The sequence below is a fragment of the Cupressus sempervirens genome, chromosome 3 (assembly GCF_028749045.1).
Source record: "Cupressus sempervirens isolate cs-2001-9-10 chromosome 3, ASM2874904v1, whole genome shotgun sequence".
In the NCBI taxonomy this organism is placed as follows: Eukaryota; Viridiplantae; Streptophyta; class Pinopsida; order Cupressales; family Cupressaceae; genus Cupressus; species Cupressus sempervirens.
In genome coordinates, this window is record NC_143120.1 from 590,252,290 (window position 1) to 590,272,700 (window position 20,411).

The window sequence follows — 20,411 nt, forward strand, 5'->3', positions numbered from 1 at the left end:
ATGCATAGTAAGTCACTCATATGATTGCATATTCTCCAGTCAATCTCCTCGTTCTTCAAATAACAAATCCTTTAATGGAATTGAGTGTGAGAGACTAACTTTATTATGAAATCCTGAAACATGATTTTTAGTAGTCAACTTTAAGCAACTTTTGGAATAACTGGACTGAGGTGTGTGTGTGTGTGGGTGAGTGTGTGTACCCCAAAAAATGACCCTCAGTCATTCTGAAACTCATTCCAAGCTGTGTTGTCGTTATCATCCCTGAAATGCAATGCATGATAGGAATTATTCCCTTCCACTTTTCATAACTTGTTAGTTTTAGAGCAATGGCTGTCTCAGTGGTGTCTCTGAGAAGGTTGACTGTTAGTTGTTTGGTGTGGACTAAAGCTGAAACATCTAAAACGCCTGTAACTCTTTGACTAGAGAGGTGCATCATGAACAAGGACTGCTTTTAAGATGTGGAATTTGCAGCGTGTCAATTTTCCTACTGTACATTTGTTCCAATGTTTGAGATTAGTTTAGCGATGCTTGTCACAAGAACTAATTTAGTAATTAATAAACTCAAATTTGTATTATATCTTATTGGGTATTTTACTCATAGGCAATACACACAGTGAGTTATTAAGGCCATAACACAAGCAGTGCTCACTGCTACAGTATGAACATGCACCGCATTTAAAATGTTAGGTGCCTTTTATGGCTGAGGACAAGCTAAAAGGACGTTTAGATTAGACCTACCAATAGACTCCATCTCATTGGGAGACAAGCTGATCAACTGGTGCATTACAATATCCATGGTTTATTATCTGTGGCCCAGGTTTTGCTAAACAATCAATCATTTTCATTTGAATATTAATTAATAATTTGTTCTTTTTATATGAATAATAATATTTTTTCTGAAAAAAATGCATCTGCTAGAGAGCTGTAGTAAATACTACTTGTTATTCAAGTTGAAAACTGACAAATAACAAGAAGCAAGATGCTACACATCATTACTAGATTATGTCTTTTAAATGTTACACCATTTTGAAAAAATGTGTTGCATTCAACATAAATAATACAATTTTTACACTGTTTGTCTTTTAATAGTAATGTGAGGCAAATTAGATGCTGAGTCAGTTAGGATATGGTCAATAATTGTCCTCCTAGTGATGCATGGTGGAAGGTCAATTGACACTCCATGTAATACTATATAGAGCTGAAATCTCAAATGGCGAAGCACACACAGTTGCGCCTGTTATGTCTCATCTGTGTTACACATTCAACACCATTTCAGAGGCAAGCTAGGTGAGTCAAGTTGGGTATAGTTTAGAGGGGGATAGGGTTTGGAAAGTTGACAAAGCACCCAAAGGTGTCAACTGCCAAGAGATCCTAGGATAGAATCCTAACTGTTAGGTGTTTTTCAGCATGGCATCAAAGAGAGTAGGTGACCTAAATTAGGTGTGCATTGACAGTGGCATTGGAAGATCAAAGGGCAGAGCACCTGGGAGCTCCTTGGTTGAAGTCCTCACTGGTCCATGATCTTCACGATTTAAGAGCTAGACTGCAAATATTCATATAGCCTATAGCCTTCAGTATGCAAACCATTTGTATCATATGTTGTACTCATGTAATTCATAAAAACCCTCATTTAAGATTTCATTATGTCGAACGGAGGATTAGGATGTCAAGAATTTTTACAACATTTTCTGGTGTGATATGACCAATGTTTTGAACTAAACATAATTTTTTCTCCTCTTTTTCCCAACGATATTTTTATACCATTTATATCTGGAAATTATGATATAGTTGTACAATGAATTTCTAACACAAACTCTGAACATTCCATTTTGCCTCATGATCATCTGACCATTTTATAGGACAAATTTGGCACGTCCATTTAATCCCTATACTATACACATAATAAGTGTGCCACCCTAACATCCTTGCAATCACATGATCCACATCATGAGTGCATATCTTCATGATAATAGATTTTAGTTATTACAAATAATATGCACTTCCTTTCATGGCAAGATACAGTGTCTTGGGGTGAAAACCCTCCAGCAAAAGCCATGATGTTAGACCTAACGTGTATAAAGATAAAATACTAAATGGAAACGAAGGTATTGATTGTCAGATCAAAACATGCAAAATTGTGACTCAATATTTTGATCCATGCATTTCAGAAAGGCAGATTTATTATCAATTGAATGTAAATAAGTTTAGTCTCTGAAATGATGTTATCTTAACAGGCTTTGTAACTAATGTAGTAAATGCTTTCTATGTACCAGTATTCAAGATGCAGATTGTGCAAGAATCAAAACAAAAATACATTACAAGTTCCAGAGATTCAGCTCAATCAGTAATGAACGACTCAAACTTACTAAGTTTGGTGCAGCCCAGCCAAAAACTACAGAGATAATAGTCATTACCTGCATTGTAGGAAAAAAAAATAACTTCACCAATAAATCTCTGCTACAATAAAGATTTTTAAAAAAACTCGCATGGCAATGGTAGTCATCATTTGATAAATAGAGAGAACTATTTTCTAAACTAACAAAGACATAATTTTGTAAACTAAATAAGACAAAAAATAACTGCACTTACAATGAGAGCCCCAAGGCATCCAGTTAAAACCAATCTTCTCGGATGTCGCATTGCCATGATCTTGAATGCATAATAATAGAAAATATAAGCTGAAATAAAGGAAAAGAAAAGTTTTCTCTAGTCTATTAGATTTGTATTTTTCACTAATTTTGAGAAGAACTTCAAAGAGCCAGTTGCATCTGTTAAATCTGAACAAGCACAACTAAACCGTAACCTTAAAATGCTCTGTGACACAAAAATGGGACTTATCTAGATAAGCAGTGCAAGAGATTATCAGAGAGCTTATTTAGAGTTTAGAAATATACAATTGCAAATAGGAAGCAGTAAACCACTTGACTAATCTATGGATTGACAAAATACTATTGAATGCCATTGATAAGAAGCCAAGTAAGCAACACGTCTGAATTTTTAAATCTAATGGCACCAGCCTATTAAAGGTTATTCTGAAAGATTTAACAACATTTAATGAGCATGAGACTACAAACTTGGATTACATAGCCCTGTCATTACCAAGCTTGCATTAGTATGATATTTTTGAATACTAGCAAAGGATTCAGATAATTTGGCATGTCAGGGATTTAACACTATAATTTGTAATACATTGTAGGTAAGACAATTCAGATGAATAAACCACAACGAACATTTGTCAGTATAGACAGTAAAATAAATAAGTGAGAATGTGGAACCACTTCAAATGGTTTTATTAAAAGATCAAATGTCAAAGCATAATTATTAACTTGTCTGATAACCGCTTAAAGGATTACAACTAAAAAGGGACACACCAATGAGCAAAATGGCCATCCTGCCATCAGGGTTTCCAAATGTGATGATCTTCAATGGTTAATTCAAGAGTAATCCAGGACTGGCCAGAGTAATGAGTCTAGTTCAGGATCAGAACAGGGAACTCCTGAAAGCAATTTATTTCTTCATCCCCCATGGTATTGAGTCTATTGGCAATGAAGCACAAGCTGTGGCGCTTCTTGAATATATTAGAACTGGTTGCTAACGCAAGCATACAATCGTTAAACATGGAAGAAGATTCAAAGCAAAAAGCTAGTGTAATGCTGAAAGGAACAATCCTTAGTTCAAAAATTTACATCCTAAATTAAAAATTAAACCCTTATTCTGAGGCTTTTAACATTGCTTACAATGTACGTTGCAGGGTTTAGCAAGACCATAGTTCCAAGAATCACGGCGATTCATGCGATTCACGCGATTCGGCGATTCGATTCAAGCCAAACGATTTTTTGTGAATTGGTGAATCAAATCAGCGATAAAGGGTTTATGAAATAAGTTACTCACTAAATTTCAAGGGTTTTTTAAATTTTCCGATTCATGGCCGATTCGATTCCGATTCATGGCCGATTCACGATTTGATTCGGCCTTGCCGATTTCTATCCGATTCCGATTCTTGTTACTTTGAGCAAGACCTCTCCCCCTACCCCCTATCCCCGTCCTTCCTTACGCATATGGACACAATTAGGGACTTAGGACAGCTTAGATTTCACCAAAGAACCCACAGGGAACCTAGGCTGCCCAAGGTGAACTCCTAGGCTAGCCTAGGCTGGACCTAAGAGAAGCCAAGCATACCTATGGCCATCCACTCACATAAAAAAAATAGAGCATATTTTTTTACTTTTACAGTTTAAAAAGTAGCTCAGCTCATTTTTTTCCCTTAAGAGAGGACTCTTTACCACTCTTACCACATTTCAAAAACATGAAAGAGTAAAAAAACATTTTAACCTCCAAACTACAATTGTTCACTTTTAAAGATTGTTGCATTTTCCTTTAAAGGTGAAGGCAGGGAGAGAAAGTCATAAACCAACAAGAGAATAAAAACTGCACAGAGAAGATTTATCTATCAAAGGTGAGTGAATCTGTGGGTTTTTTTGAGAATTTTCAAGTTTTTTTGTAACATATTTTAAAGTTTTATTTAACATTCAAATGTTGTATAGATACTATAGAGGTTAGAATTTTTTTTCAGTTGTAGGGTTGTAAACTTATAGCATTTTATTTGTTTTGTTATATAATTACAAAATGACTAGAAGTTTTAGTTCAACTACCCTGCATATAAAGAGTTCATTTAAATTTTACATAACCTCTTTGGCAACATATAACCATAATTGAACAATGGTTTGGTGGAGGGGGTTAGTAGTGGCATTGTAGCCAAGATGGAAATGAAAACTATTGTGTGTGTCTTATAGGCATGGGAATAAAAGTTCGTCCAAGGAGATTTAAAACGGGTTTCGAAAGCAACAAATAATAGATAAAAAACAAGAGGATGTTGGCATGCAAAGAATAAAAAAAATTATAAAAGAAAAAGCACATTCTCTTTCCAAGAAAAATCACCTAAACGTCTTATTGGCTTAACACAATTGACGAGCCCACTATAATGTACCCTAATAAGATGATTTAGGGTTAGGGTAAAAAGTCCCCAAATTATGAATACCCAAATTTTGCCATAAAAATGTAAATTGAAACGCATATAGTTTAGAAGTATTATTCACTTTGATTGAGACCCACAACAAAGTTAGGAATCATTTACAACCATAATTCATAAAAATAGGTCTCTTCAGTTAGAAATAAGCGCATATTGGAAGTGTAGATCTAATCACTAGATTGCTTAAATCAATTTAATAAGACTCAACCATAGAAGAGATAAGATAGTGACTTGATAGGGTGCTCTAGAGACCCTCTACCCTAGGCCCAAGAATGGATATACCAGCCCTTTTGGCCTCCTATGGCTTGTACAATCCATGTGAGAGGGGTTACCTAGTGAGGTATCCTCACCTCAAGTTTGCCACTTCTATCCCACTTTCAATTATTGGACATCTTTAATGCATCTGTTTGCCATGACAGAGAGCATGAGGAGCATTTGCAATAGAGTGCACAAAAGTCCATCGTTCCTAAGCTCTCTGTACCCATTTGGTCCCATTAGACTCTCCGGTCATATAATAAAAGGTGGCATGCCTAGAGGTGATCCATCACCGTTCCGCTACTTGTAACCCCTCATTTACTCTACCATGGCTGGTTACAGAAGTCAAAGAGTATAAACATGCATAACATCTTATACATATTCCTCTATTAAAACATTCCTGAATCAGCAATATATCTATGATACTAGGACAGACAATCATGAAATGCATATTAACTCAGAGGTATGCAGATGTACATAGAATTATCTAATTTGCACTACAGTATATAATTTGCACTATAAATCCACAATATATGTAGTTTGTACTGTATGTCTTCCTTTCTTATGATTTGATTCTCTTCTCTCCTTCGATGCCTTATACTAAAAAAACTTCTACCTTAATATATTCGTTGGGAGGGAAGACAATAAGTTGCAACCCAACAGAGGTGCCTTCTCAAGCTAACCATTGCCTCTGCAAACTAATCAAGTGCCTCCTTGTTAGTAGTGTGGTTGTTGTACTTAATGATTAGTTAAAAGCTAAAGATTGCCAACTATGGACTCTCTTGGTTTACAGCAAAGAAAATCAGGATTCATGATTATAGAAAATCAAACAGTAATATATGTCTATCAATTTCAGAACCTCACTTCTTCCATTGATGAGGTTTGATAAACATCCACATAATGTGAGCAATGACAGAGGTTTCATCTTCTAATAAATCTGATTCAGATCAAATAGATCGCAACTATGGTTCCAAATTATTGACGGGGGTGTGAAAGTATATTTTCCTATCTCATAAATTGTGAAGTCTCACTATCATGACACAATTTCTAATCAAAATCTGATCAGGGTCGTGAAATTTAATATATGAGAGATTATATAGTAATATCATATTCTAATTTGATGATTGATTAATTGATTGAATGAATAAATTCCTTTGATTTGATGATTTGAGGTATTGGTGAGTGATGATTAGGTGATTGCTGATTTGATTGATTGATGCTTGATTGCGGAAGTGTTTGTTTCCTTGATCCCAAGGTGAAGCAATGATTGATATGGATTTGATGATTGTTTTCTTGATCTTGCTGATTGATAAACATCATAAGAAATTAATGGGTGCTAGATAAATGAAATATTTGTCTTGATGGATTCACGATTGATGATTGATAGGTGATCCTTTGATGCTTGGAATGAGTTCTTTATATTTTCTTGGTGAAAGGGACCACCTTTCATAAGATTTGAGTCAACATTTTTAACTTTTGCTTTTGAGAATAATAAATAATTCTCCAACTTCATCTCCCTTGGGATACCCTCAAACGAATCCGTCTCCTTTTATATCTTCCAATGAGAGGGAGAATTGCACCTCCTCACTACACCTGCCCTTCGCAATGGTCACGCCTTTTCAAAATCACCACCTATTGAAAGAGTTACAGCCCTTCATCATTCATGTCCTTTGAATGAGTCACAACCTTTCTTAAGTACCATCCTTTGAAAGAGCCACAACCTTTCGTAAGTACCATCCTTTGAAAGAGCCACAACCCCTCATCAATTCTTCTCATTCCAATCTTCTTCCATTAGTCGTTCCCATGCTCCTTTGTTTCTTCTTTTTTACTTGTCCCCTTTCAAATGAACTCTCCTCTATTTTATATCTTATGTTCAAGAAGTCACAACTTTTCATTATTTATACCTTCACCTATCATTGACTTCATTTAACTTGTAATCATATTACATTATATTTAATTATTATATTTATTTACTTCTTTTATATTTTAATTCTATTATTAAATTCTATTTCAGAAGAGACATTACAGTCTGTCCTTATCAAAATTGCTTGTCCTCAAGCAATGCCATTTTTTACACGTATCTTTCAATGTGTGTAGCTTCTATTGCAAAACTCAGATATTAACCCGTGCATTCAGAATTTGCAAGGTTTACAAATTTATGACAAGTTTTTTCTCATCTTCTAGAGAAAAGGATCAAGCCCATCTTTGTAATGGCATCAAAACTAATTTGAATTGACCAACATTTGCCAATAAATTCATATCTTTTGAGTTCACTATAGTTGTTCTCTTATTCTAGATCAACCAAAAATAGAACCATGGATGGAGCATACATTTGAAAATATGACTAGCTTATGTATACTAATATATATAATATGTCGAGAGTAATCCTTCTTGAGGTGCCTATTGCACCTTGCAATTTGATGAAAATAGACGCCTCAAGAAGAATTACTCTTGGTGTATTATATAAGTAAGTATATATAAGCTAGTAGCAGTCATGGAATGACGTGGAAAACAATTTATGATTTTTAATATTTGAATATATAGCAGTAAGTGTTACTTATATGGTTAGTGCTATTATTATGGTTAATGTTAGTAGTAGGCTTACGGTTAAGGTTAATGTTTAGTTTAGAGGAAAGGTTAGGATATTATATGGATTTTAATCTATAATTATATAAAGGTAAGGATTAATATCATAGTTAGTATTACAACCAGTGCTACTATTATGGTAAAGGTTAGAGTTAGGATTATGGTTATGGTTAGTGTAACAGTTAAGGTCAATGATGTATTAGAGTTGGTCTTAAGGTTAGCTTTAGGGTTAAGGTTACTAGCCATGGCACAACATGGAAGACATTTTATGATTATATGGGTTACAACTATGGTTAGTGTTACATTTATGGTTAATGTTTGTAGTAGGGTTACGGTTAAGGTTAATGTTTTTGATATAAAAAGCGACCAAAAACAAGGGGGTCGGCCCTTACAAACAAAAAGCTGGTAACCAGCGCATTACCAGCAGTGACCAATAGCAAACATAAAACTAAATAAAGCTTCACAAAACCACAGATCCTTATGTATGTAACTAACCAACATAATACTAAGAACAACTAAACTAAAATAAAAGTCTAGAAGATCTAACAACTACGGAAGTTCATCAAAATAACTGTTGGCATATCAAGCCAACCCAAGTCTTAGTTACAGTTGTATACCAGTAAAACCAAAAACAGCAGAATAACATAAAAGTATTGGATCCGAGGATTCCATTAAACTAAAAAACTCAATTTTCTTTTTTCTCCTTCCCCTTCACAGCCAGCAGAATCCGAGACCAATCATCAGCAAGAAATTTGAAGAGGAGCTTATGGTCCTCCATATCCATCCCAGTATCTTCCTTTTCCTGTGCTAGCAGCTAGAGGGTGGTGGCCGCAGCATGAGTGACTTTGAGGGCAAATTTAGAGAAGGTAAAGAACCCTTGCTCTAAAATTTTAACCCTCTTATCCAAATTGGCATACACCTCCACCTGCTCCTCGGTCTCTTCCTTGATATCCATTTCCACCTTTTTTGCTTTCTATACCTGGATATCATCCTGCAAAACCCTTGGATTAGTAGAAATCTTAGATTTTTCCTTAGCCGGGGATGAGATAGTTATGGGGGAGGTGTCCACTTTGCTGCTCTCTTCACAGAATGTTATGGGCTAGAGGGTGAAGCTAGTGGACACATGGGTGATCTCCGTGGTAGCAGCATTGCCAACTGACATCTGAGTCTGAGCATTTTCAATAGAATTATCCTTCGAGTTAACACTTTTTTCCACCTCCTCCTTTCCTTCTTCTCTTTTAGAATTAGAGTTGTCTTCCTCCTCCCTTTCTTCTTTATTATTTTCTGAGCTTTCCTCCTCAACTCTGAATCTGTTGGATTTCTATTTGCACCTTGCCTGGGATTGGGCGAGTCTTCCAGATCTCCTCCTAACCTTACCCTCGGCCTCCTCCTCTTCCACCTCAACAAGTTTTTCAACTTTTATCTTTTTGTTCCGCAGTTGTATCAGGTTTTTTCTTTTTCTTCTATTCCTAGCTAGGGGAGGGACGGAGGGTATGAATTTTAGTGCCAATACTGGTGCTCGGGGGTGAATTCTGGCGGTGGCACTGGTTGTCAACCACCACCACCCTAGGGGGGCATAGGGCAAGGTGGAATTGGTAGAGGCGGAAAATTAGTCCTTGATGGATTATGGTAAAGTTATGCCCTTTATTCCTCTTTTCCCTAACATCAGCTACCATATCCTCAAGAGAATGCAGAAGAAAAAACAGGATAGAAATAAAATCTCTATTCCTAAAATGATTTAACAAAGGGAAATGGTAGTAGTAGCAAACACTGAACTTGCCCTCTAGCGTCAGATATCTCATGAGAACCAAGCACACATCGTCACATGGGGCTGGCAACTTGTCTCTTTTAAACCCTCCTCTATATCGAACCGATTCCTCATCTTCCGCAAAGAAATTGTTCATACTAGCCTCATCAACAATTTTAGTGACCTTTCTCCATTTTTTCCCTTTCATTGATAGGTCAATCGCCATGGCAATCACTTCCTCATTCACTTGGAAGGTGATTCCATTAATGGTGACCTTGCGATCGTTCCACCCGTTAACAAACTGGAGGGTGCAATTCTCGCCATACCCCACCGTCGACTGCATGTAGGGCAGAAAACCCCCTTCCTTTAGCAGAAACTAGGTGGCCATCCTATCCTTGAAGTTCTCCATTTTCGTGGGCTCCAGCCTGTTCAAGTCCCCACCCATATCTATTCCGCCAATATCTCGTTCCTCTTCTTCAGTGGTGCACATCTGAACTTCCTTCTCTGCGAAATCTCTGCAACTACTGTCCACCTTGAGACCTTTAACAATACGCAAAGAAATTTTATAGTCCCGTGCTTGATAAGTTTCAAAATCCCATGCAATTTCATTATGGGAATCATGATTGTATAGTATCATAATTTTCACGCCCTGAAAATCTCTAACAATCTGATAAATGATATCATTTGTACTTTTAATTGGGATGTAATTTGAATTCCACGATGGGTTACCATAATGATGAAAAGACATCCCTCTTAATTTACATTCACTCATTTTCCCGTTTGTACGGCCATGTCTTCTATTCATTTCCAAAAAGCCTTTGTTAAATTTAGCGAACATCGAAACAAAATTGCCAAATTTGGCCCCGACTTTAAATTTTATAGTCATAATTAAATGATATTCCCGCCTCTTTCTTTGGTTATCAATGACTTAATGTCTTCATTGAGATCTATCATATCCCTCCAATATGTGATTGTCGTTGATTTAAACTCCATGGCAGCAGCCGCGTCGGCCACCTTATTTCCTTTCCTGTAAATGTGTTGCAAGTGGACACTTTCCATCCCTTCCAAAATTTGCCTAATATCCATAATGATAGTTCGAATATTCCATCCTAGTTTGGAGTTCCCCTCTATTGTTATTTCCCTATTTTGCATTTCACTAATCAGTTGAAGGCCCCAAAACAACACCATTGCCTCAGCCAGATTATTGCTTCCATTTCCCACCTTCCTAGCATAGACCAACAACGCATCACCATTCCTATCCCGCAGCACTCCTCCCACACTCATATACCTCCTCTTGCAGCACCATTGAAATTCAATTTATATTGTGTAAGGGTAGGTGGTTTCTATCTTGTTTGTTGTCTCCTCAGCATTTTTGAGTTATCAAAGAGGAAAAAATCCTCATGACAACCCCATTTTTCAGCAATTAGTCCTTCTTGTCTACCTGGTTCTTCCTTTGGCATTTTACATTTAGCCACCCTTAAATTTTCCTTCAACAATTTCTCCATTATTCCAAAAATCACCTCCATCGGTTTATTCTCCTCTCTAAATATTCTGTTATTTGTTTCTTTCCATATATGCCAGCAAACATATGGTGGAACAATTTTCCATAGAAAAATCAATCTAGGGTGATAAAAGGGACAGCTCCAGTTCTCCACAAATTGACCCAGATTGTCTTTCATAACCCAATCCAAACCAAATCTCTCCCAGACCCTAGTCCATATCTCTAAGGCATACTGGCATTCCAGGAATAGGTGAGAAATACTCTCCTCCTTTTCCTTGCAGAGATAACAATGGTTTGTTATATAAAAGCCCCTTCTTTTCAGGTTGTCTAAGGTTAAAATTTTTCCATGTTGAACCGTCCACCAAAAGAAATGATTTTAGGGATAAGGTTACTAATCCAAACCTTACTCCACAATGGCGGGCAGGGGTCCTTGCTAAACAAGTGTAAGTAAGCCGATTTTACAGTGAAGCTACCACTCGGAGTTAAGGCCCAAGCCGTAATGTCCTCCTGGAATAGAACTGGGGGTCGTTGTTCTTCTATCAGCTCTTCCAACTCCTTGAGAAGCTGAATATCCTCTTGGGAGTAAGTTTCCTTATAAAGTTTCTTCCACTTCCTCCCCTGATCAATATAATCTCCAACTTTTCTTCCCACATCTTCTTTAAGCAACTCCATTAATCTTCTAAATTTGCTGAAAACCAGCGGTTTTCCTCCCATCCACTTGTCTTCCCAAAATCTGATACTATGACCATTCCCCACAATCCACCTTGTCCCTTCCCTTAACAATCCTCTACTCCTGACAATACTCATCCAGATTTTAGACCCTCCAAGGAGGTCATTATTAAATAGATTCCAATTGAAAGGGGAATTTGACATATTTAGCTTTCATAATATTACCCCAATCTGTATCGTCTTCTCCCAACCTCCAGCCAATCTTCATAAGGAGAGCCTTGTTAAGGTCTCGAAGTCTTCTTACTCCCAACCCCCCCCTAACCTTTGGCTTACACAACTCCTCCCAATTGACTAAACTCAATTTATTTCTCTTCTATTCCTGACCAAAGGAAATTCCTCTATATTCTCTCAATCCTCTCCGCCATGTTTTGGTTAATTTTGAAGAGGGACAGAAAGTAAATGGGAATACCCTAGAGAGCAGCTGAGAGAAATTGCAGTTTTCCAGCATTGCTTAATATCTTCCCTTTCCATCCTGCAAGTTTCCTCTGAATTCTCTCCACTATCATATTCCAAAAGTCATTAGTCACTTCTTTAGTGGTTAGTGGTAGTCCAAGATAAGTATCCGGGAAGGCTGGCAGATTGACATTCCAAGATATTCCTTATCCTCCTTTGTAATGAGGCATCAGTATTAAAGAAATAAATCTTACTCTTATGATAATTAACTTGTTGTCCTGAACTTTCTTCGTAATTGTGTAGTATAGTCTTCCAAGCTTCAGCATCTACAACTGAAGATTCTCCAAATAGGAATGTGTCATCAACAAATTGCTGTAGGACTTCAGTACGAGCAGTAGTAGCAAGCTTTACCCCTTTGACACAACTAGTATTCACAAGTTTATAGAAATACCTCCTTAAGACTTCAGCAACCATAATGAAGAGGTAGGGAGAAAGTGAGTCACCTCGTCTCAGGCCTTTCTATACTCCAAAATTGCCCCAGGGAGAACCATTTAGGAGAACAGAATATTAAACTGAGCCAATCATCATCTTGATCAGATTTATAACCTTGTTATTAAACCCCACTCTTTCAAGCACCTCATAGAGGAAATCCCACTTAACCTTTGTCATAAGCCTTGGAGATATCCAATTTGAATGCCATCCCCAGTTTTTTGTTTTTTTCCATTGAGTGAATAACCTCATGTGTGGTTATGGCCGCATCTAGAATTTGTCTTCCTGGAACAAATCCTTTCTATGGACTGCCAATTATTCTATCCAGAAAAGGCTTTATTCTGTTCACCAAGACTTTAGCAAATATCTTATAAATAGTATTACCTAAACTTATAGGTCTAAAATCTAGTAGGCTCAAAGGTGTGGGGATTTTAGGAACTAATGCAATAAAGGTCTTATTGATCCTCTTTAGCATCTTCCCAGTACTGAAAAAATCCCTAGTAGCCCGAACCAATTCAAATTTAATAACCTCCCAGAAATGCTGGAAGAACGAGGGAGGGAACCCATCCAGACCCGGAGCCTTATAAGCTTTCATAGAGAACACCGCACATTTCACCTCCTCCTCCTCCGTGATATTGCCAAGAATGTGATTGTTTTCCTCCATACCTAGTATTTGTGGAATCGTATTAATCAAGCTTCTTCTGATCACCGGATTCTCAGCTTTGTTGTCCTTGACATAAGCCTTGCTAAAGTATTCCACCGCATGTCTTCCCATTTCCTCTTGATCCTTAAAGGTCCTTCCCCCTTCACCATCCAGCCTATTGATTGTGTTTCTTCTTTTATGTTTAGAGGCTGACCTGTGAAAGAAAGTAGTGTTCTTATCCCCTTCCTTAAGCCATTGAACTCTTGATCTTTGTTTCCAAAAAATTTCCTCCCTCAAGAGAATATCATTCCACTTTTTTCTATACTCCTCTTCCTGAGTTGCACTGTCTAGGTTAAACCCTTCAACAATTTTCCCTTGGAGTTTTTTAAGCTTTTCCTCCACATCACCTTTGATTTTGAACAAGTCTCCAAATGAACTCTTACCCCAACCCTTTACATTCCTCCTTATGTTATCCAGTTTTTGGGTCAATCTATACGTAGCAGTACCATCTATCCTTATATTCCACCAATCTTGAACTCTCTCTTTGAATTCTGGGTGAGACTGCCACATTATTTCATATCTGAAAGGTTTCGGCCCACTTTTGAAACCATCCTCCCACTGGAAAATTATAGGGGAATGGTCTGAAGCAATTCTAGTGAGGTTCTCTAGATGGGAATTCCCAAGACTATTGCAGTTCCCTGTCACCAATAACCTGTCCAGTCTAACCTAGATAAGGTCCTTCCCCTTTCTATTGTTAGTCCAAGTATATGGGTTCCCTCTCAGTTCCACATCAATAAAGTCCATTCTGCTCATAAAGTCATTAAGGTCTTGCAAACTTTCTGGGCAATCCCTATTACCACCCAATTTCTTCGAATGGTACAGGGGGGTATTAAAATCTCCCATACACATCAGTTGCTTATCCTTCATTGTTTCAGTAATCCTAGCCAGTTTATCATACGTTTCCTTCCTCCCCGATTTGCTATTGGAAGCATAAATATTGATCAGCGCCCAACAATGAATACTAGAATGGAAATCAGTAATTATAAAATTTCTATCCTTCCAAACCTCAGCTCCCATCATAGAGTTTGGATTCCACATAGTAGCAATACCCCCCAAGACACCATCAGCATCCATATGTAAATACTCAGCACCTGGCCAAATATGACTAACAATTTTGTCAAAACTAGCACTAGACATTTTAGTTTCTTGTATTAAAACACAGTCTACCTTTTCCTGAAATTTGCATTGTTTCAGAGCATATTGCTTCTGGGGGTTATTTAACCCCCTCAAATTCCAAGAAAGGAATTTCATTTCTTACCTCTAGTAACTGTCTCCAGTGTAAGTTGCTTACCATTGGCCACATCCCTTGTTGCTTGTTTTGTCCTGGTTGCTCTACTAGACAATCTTCCAGCTGTCCCACAGGCACCAACATCTGGTTTCCCCCCCCCCCTCCTCTTCTTTTTCTGAACCTCCCATTCCCCATTATCCCCATCTTGTGGTGAGGTAGGGCTAAGCTCCTTTTCAGCCTTATCAATGCTTGCCATTACTTTTGCTGCAATCTCCGCTGGGGAGGCATTAATCATCTTTAATGGGGTACAAACTCTCTCCTGAGTATCACATCCTGTGGCCATAATTTCCTGCTAGCTGTCACCACCCTGATTTGTTAGGGAGCCAGGAAGAGGGTGGCACACCTATATTTCACCTTCCTCCAACAACTCACCATCCTTAGGCCCCCCCATGGGTGGACTCAATAGTTCCTCTAAATCCCTTCTAAAGGGATATTCATCCATTTTCTTCTTATCCTCCAAAGCTTCCTCATCCCCCGGGACCTTATTTTTGTCCAACGTGGAAAGTACTGGGGGAATCTCCATAGTATGAATAACAGCGGACTCCACCACTTGTTTAGAGTCTTCTGAAGATTCCCCCAATGTTTCCATAACAAACCCTAGAGAACCCTCCTTCTGTTTGTCCTTCCGAATTTGGGCCTTGCAATTCACAATAAGGTGTCCAAATTGACTACATTTTTGGCAGAACAAGCCCGCATTCTCATATTCTATAGGCTAGACTTTCTCTCCCCATTTGGTCTTCAGTGTAACCACAGTTGGGAGTGCTCGATTCAAGGTGACATTCACATAGAACCTTGCGTAAACCAGCCATGTTTTTTGCATAGTCACCTTGTCTGCCGTGAAAAAATGACCAAAAGAATTCCCCACCCACCTTAGGATCTTATCATCCCAAAATTCAAGGGGCAGTCCAGGTAATCTAACCCAGACTAGGGCAAGTTTATTCAACTCTGCACTAGCATCAAAGCCCGAATGCCATTTTGTTAAGGCAAGACAGTGCTTCCCATAATACCAAGTACCAAAGAGAATGAGGTTGATATCCTCCTCTGTGGTGAACTTAAAACAAAAGAGGCCACTAGGCATTCCAGAAACACCAACACTGCCCCTGACCTTCCATTTCTGACTCACCCATTTACACACCATCTCGATAGTGGGTCTAAATGCCACAAATCTGCCCACGACACAAAGTTTGAGGCCAGAGGTCACATTGTCCACCAAACTATCAAGGAGGGAGATCACCGGACCATCTTGGCCATGGGCAATCTTGGGATCCTCCGTAGGGACATTAACCATCGAGGAGCCCACAAGCGCATTCTTCCAACTCGTCAGGGTTCCATCTACCCGCATCTTACCACTCTCCAGAGGATAACCAACAAGGCCTCCACTATCCAATGCAACTGTGTCGGCAAAAGTCTTCCCATCAACCCCTATGGACCCACAACTATCCAACTTGTCCTCCAAGTCCCTGCACACTGCAAGCACGAGTTGTAGGTTCGGACAGGATGGAGGATCCGGAGGCTTAGGGCCCTCCATCATTCAAAATCAAAATTCAAATTCAAAGTTGGGCGGTAAGTTGCAAAGCAGGAATGTTTTCAATGTTAAGATTGAATAATTCTTTTTGTTTTTTTTTTGTTAAGGTTAATGTTAAGTTTAGAGGGAAGGTTAATAAATTTTAATCTATAATTATATAAGGGTAAGGGTTAGTGTTAGTATTACGATTAGTGCTACTATTACGGTTAAGGTTAGAGTTAGGATTATAGATAAGGTTGGTGTTAGTGTAATAGTTAAGGTCAATGTTGTAATTAGAGTTAGTTATTTCCTAGGGTTAATGTTAGGATTATGGTTACGATTAGGGTGAACGATTTAAAGTTAGGACTAATATTATGCTAATGGTTATAATTAGAGTTATGGGTAGGGGTAGGGGTAGGGTCAAGACTAGGGTGAGACTAATATTAATATGATAGTAATTATTATTATGTCCACAATAACAATTAAAGTTATGATTAAGGTTAGGGTTATAATTATGATTAGGGTAAGTGTTTAGATTATAGTTTATTTGGGTTCATACTAAGGTACATTCATATGGTTAAGGTTAGAGGGAAGGTTAGGATAAATTTTACAATTATAGTTTAAGGTTGGGGTAGGATTTAGAATAGTATTAAGATTTAGGTTATGGTTTAGAGTTATGGTTAGAATTATGGTCAGTTTTAGAATTCTCTCTCTCTAGATATGACCTCTAATCATCCTCTCCCACACTCTCTTATCTCTCTCTCTCCCTTCGTCCATCTCTCTCTCTGCCCCTTTCCCCTCTCCTATCCCTTCTCTCTCTCCCTACCCACTCCCTCGCATCTCTCTCTCTCTCTCTCTCTCTCTCTCTCTCTCTCTCTATATATATATATATATGCCCCCTGATTACCCTCTCTCTCACTCTCTCCCCTCCCTCATCTCACCATTGTATACCTTCTCTCTCTATCTCAAAGTTAATGAAATATGAATTGTAATATCTAATATATTAGATAAATAATAACTAGTGTTATTAAATAGTATTTTGACGTTTATATTTTTTATTATATTTATTTAATATTATTATATTTTTTAATATATTTATATATTAGGTATCTAATATATTTATATATTAGGTATCTAATATATTTATATATTAGGTATCTAATATATTAGATAAATAATAATAAGTGTTTATTAAATAGTATTTTGACATTTATATTGTTATATTTATTTAATATTTTTATTTTTATTTAATATTAATATATTTAAATATTAGGATAGGGTTAGCATTCTATTTATATTGAGATAAGGTTCAAAGTGGTTTTGTGTTAGGGTTCATATTTATATGCAATTAATTAATGAGAAAATTCACATACTTTGGAGTAGATCCAATTCCTACTTGCATCTATTATCATTTAGAGCTATTCTAGTTGTATTGTACAAAAAAAAAAGTGTGTTATTTATGGTTATAGTTGTAGAGAGATAATTATATCTCAATTTTGATGAATTCAAATTAATTAGTCGTATAATCTTTCTAACTATGCATGAGTTATTTTATTTAAAATAATAACATTACAAATTGAATTTAGTTAACTTTAATGATCATATTTATATTTTTAATATTGACTCTAATTTGATCAAAGATTCGTATATCTAAATAAAAATAGCTTACTGTTATCAAATTATATTTTGACATTTCGATTCAATATATGATTAATAATTTTTTATTTAAAATTAAATTTATGTTGTTCACATTAGTAGATAATCATTGACATATAAAAACAACATTTGATCTCTTATATGCATACAAATCAATTCAGAATTTTAAACTTAAAATTATAATCTATTTTTTTAAATTTCAAATGAATCAACAATTAAGTTTAGAAACTTTTTAATTTTTTTACAACACAAAATCTTTCTAAATATATAAAAGTAACATTTCAATTTTCTTTTTTCTTATTACATCTTAATCATATCAATCATAAAAATATTGTATGTTTTTAATGTTTTTTAAAAATGTAAACTCAATTAAACTTATTCTTCATCCATGTGGCATCCTTATTATTCTGGGGCCTATTATTTCAAGCAGATTGTTTCAGCAAGGGCTATTTTTCTGGCCTTGCCATTTGGCTTCCTATTTTTTTGCCCTTACCATTTGACACTCATCCAACCATTATATCTCTATTACTCATTTGACACTCTAAACACTACTTCACAATCTGGGCACACTTTTTGGTCATTCATCACTTCATTTACAGCTTTCTTGATAAATTCCTGAGCTCTTTATTGCGTTGGGTTAGCTTGCAACACAGTTCGATCATCTTCATCACTTATCTTTCATCTTGTTGAGAGAAGTCTCTTTACTCTATTTCATTTGTGTTCTTGATAGCATATCATGTTCAACTACTTCTAGCATATTTATTGTTTTTTATCTTTTCTATACAGTTATGATGGGCTATTGTGGAGTTAGAAACACCAAAGGAGGAATTTGACTGAAGCAGGTCTCCAAACAACCACCCAACATTTTTCTTTGTTTTCGTGTGTGCAAGTTCAATGAAGGTAGGAACTAGATTCTTTGTTGGCTTCACTAATATCTCTAAAATCTATCTCAGAGTGTGAGTCTACCTCATCATTCTTATTGTTTTATCATAGTGTTATTTATGTATTTTTCGTATTTCTATTTTCTATTCTTTTTGTATATTATAAGTTAGCACTATTTTTTCTGTTTTCCCAAGATTCATGCCCCGAAATCTAGACTCTATTAGTACAAGACAAATGTGTAGCACACATAGGTCCTGCATGTGTTGTCATCAATGACCTATGCGAGTGTCAGAGGTAGTAAGCTTGCGGGTTTTGGAGTTTAATCTTTGTGATCTGCTATTTTAGTTTTCGTAATTAAAATAACATAATCTATTAGCCTCTTTCAGTTATTTACATTTATCTACATTTAGCATCCTAATTGTCTGAATTTTTTTATCTATTTGCATTTAATGTTTAATTCATCAAGTCTCTTTATTATATTAGTGTCTTGATTAGAGAGGGTCTCATGTTCAGTAGGAATATCGATCCTAATGACTTGAGTAGATCCATACTCTTCACAAGACCGATACTGGTAATTCACACCTCTCCAAAGGCTAGGTTAAGCACTCTACACTAGCAAGTTCTATCAAATCCCTACATGCAATGGATCATGAATTGGATCTTATCATTAAGTTCGATAAGATTCAATCCCTCTACAAGAATCTAAGGGAGTTTGAGCAATTTCTTCAAAGACGAGGTGTTATCACCACAGCTAGAATGTTATTTGCAATCTGAGAAAGTTATAGACAAGCAAGACCTAGGAGTTCCCCTAGCATTAGGATGGATAGTGGATGATCATGTATCTTTTCCTCCTTCAAAAGCTCAAGAAAACCTATCAAATCTTACAAGGGAACAAGTTGGCATTGTGATACCTACGGTGTTAGTGCCAATTGTATTATCAACACTAAACATTGACCCTTTGAATAGCACCGCCATCCCTAGCATTAATATGAGAAAATATCCCTTAGGATACAATTCATAGGTACTAGTGTAAATTTTGGATTTAGTCAAGGGAGTGATGGTGTAGGACAAGGCCACAGTGGCTCCTCTATTCCTCTTCGAGAGTGGTAATCTCCCTTCGCCTTCATCCCATAACCCTAAAGAAATGCAAAGTTATCAAATGTGCAAGTGTACAAGATGAGTGTTTATGTCCATCCATCCCTATACACTCCATGGATGAATTTAGAGCTAGAGATTGCTGATAGCTAGTCAACCTAACTGCTTTTTAAAATACCTAGGGAATAGAGAAAATTGTAATTCCAACTCTTTGTTCTAAAACGAACATTGTTTAGAAAAGAATTAAGCTATTAAGAGAGTGCTCATCCTTAAATAATGTATTTAATTGGGACATCATTCTTGTTTTCCTACCCTTTGATGGGAGAGTTTGAAGTGGAGTTCATCTATAATTCTTAAACATCTTTGAACAATTATCATGTTTAGTACTTTTACTAACCTGCTTGGCAAGGACATTATGCAGAGAGCATGTCCTTTTGTCATTTGTCAAACAAACTGACAACATGAAGTGGAAGACAATATGAAACTCTCATGCTGAAGGCACACATACATATATATGGGAGTGTAAAGATGCAAACACAAGTTTACATATAACG

General features: G+C 36.6%; 1 protein-coding gene across 2 annotated transcripts in view; it reads right to left on the reverse strand.

The window, feature by feature from the left end:
• Positions 1-20,411, reverse strand: part of LOC149568049 (GDT1-like protein 5) — a 52,711-nt gene that overhangs the window by 27,286 nt on the left and 5,014 nt on the right. The window contains exons 4-5 of one of the 2 annotated variants that reach the window (XM_089821057.1): positions 2,590-2,649; positions 2,367-2,414 (exon numbers count right to left, since the gene is read on the reverse strand). In XM_089821057.1, coding sequence (XP_089677183.1) covers positions 2,367-2,414; positions 2,590-2,649 — 108 coding nt within the window. The remainder of the gene's footprint in view (positions 1-2,366; positions 2,415-2,589; positions 2,650-20,411) is intronic. The other variant, XM_089821058.1, reaches the window with a different exon arrangement.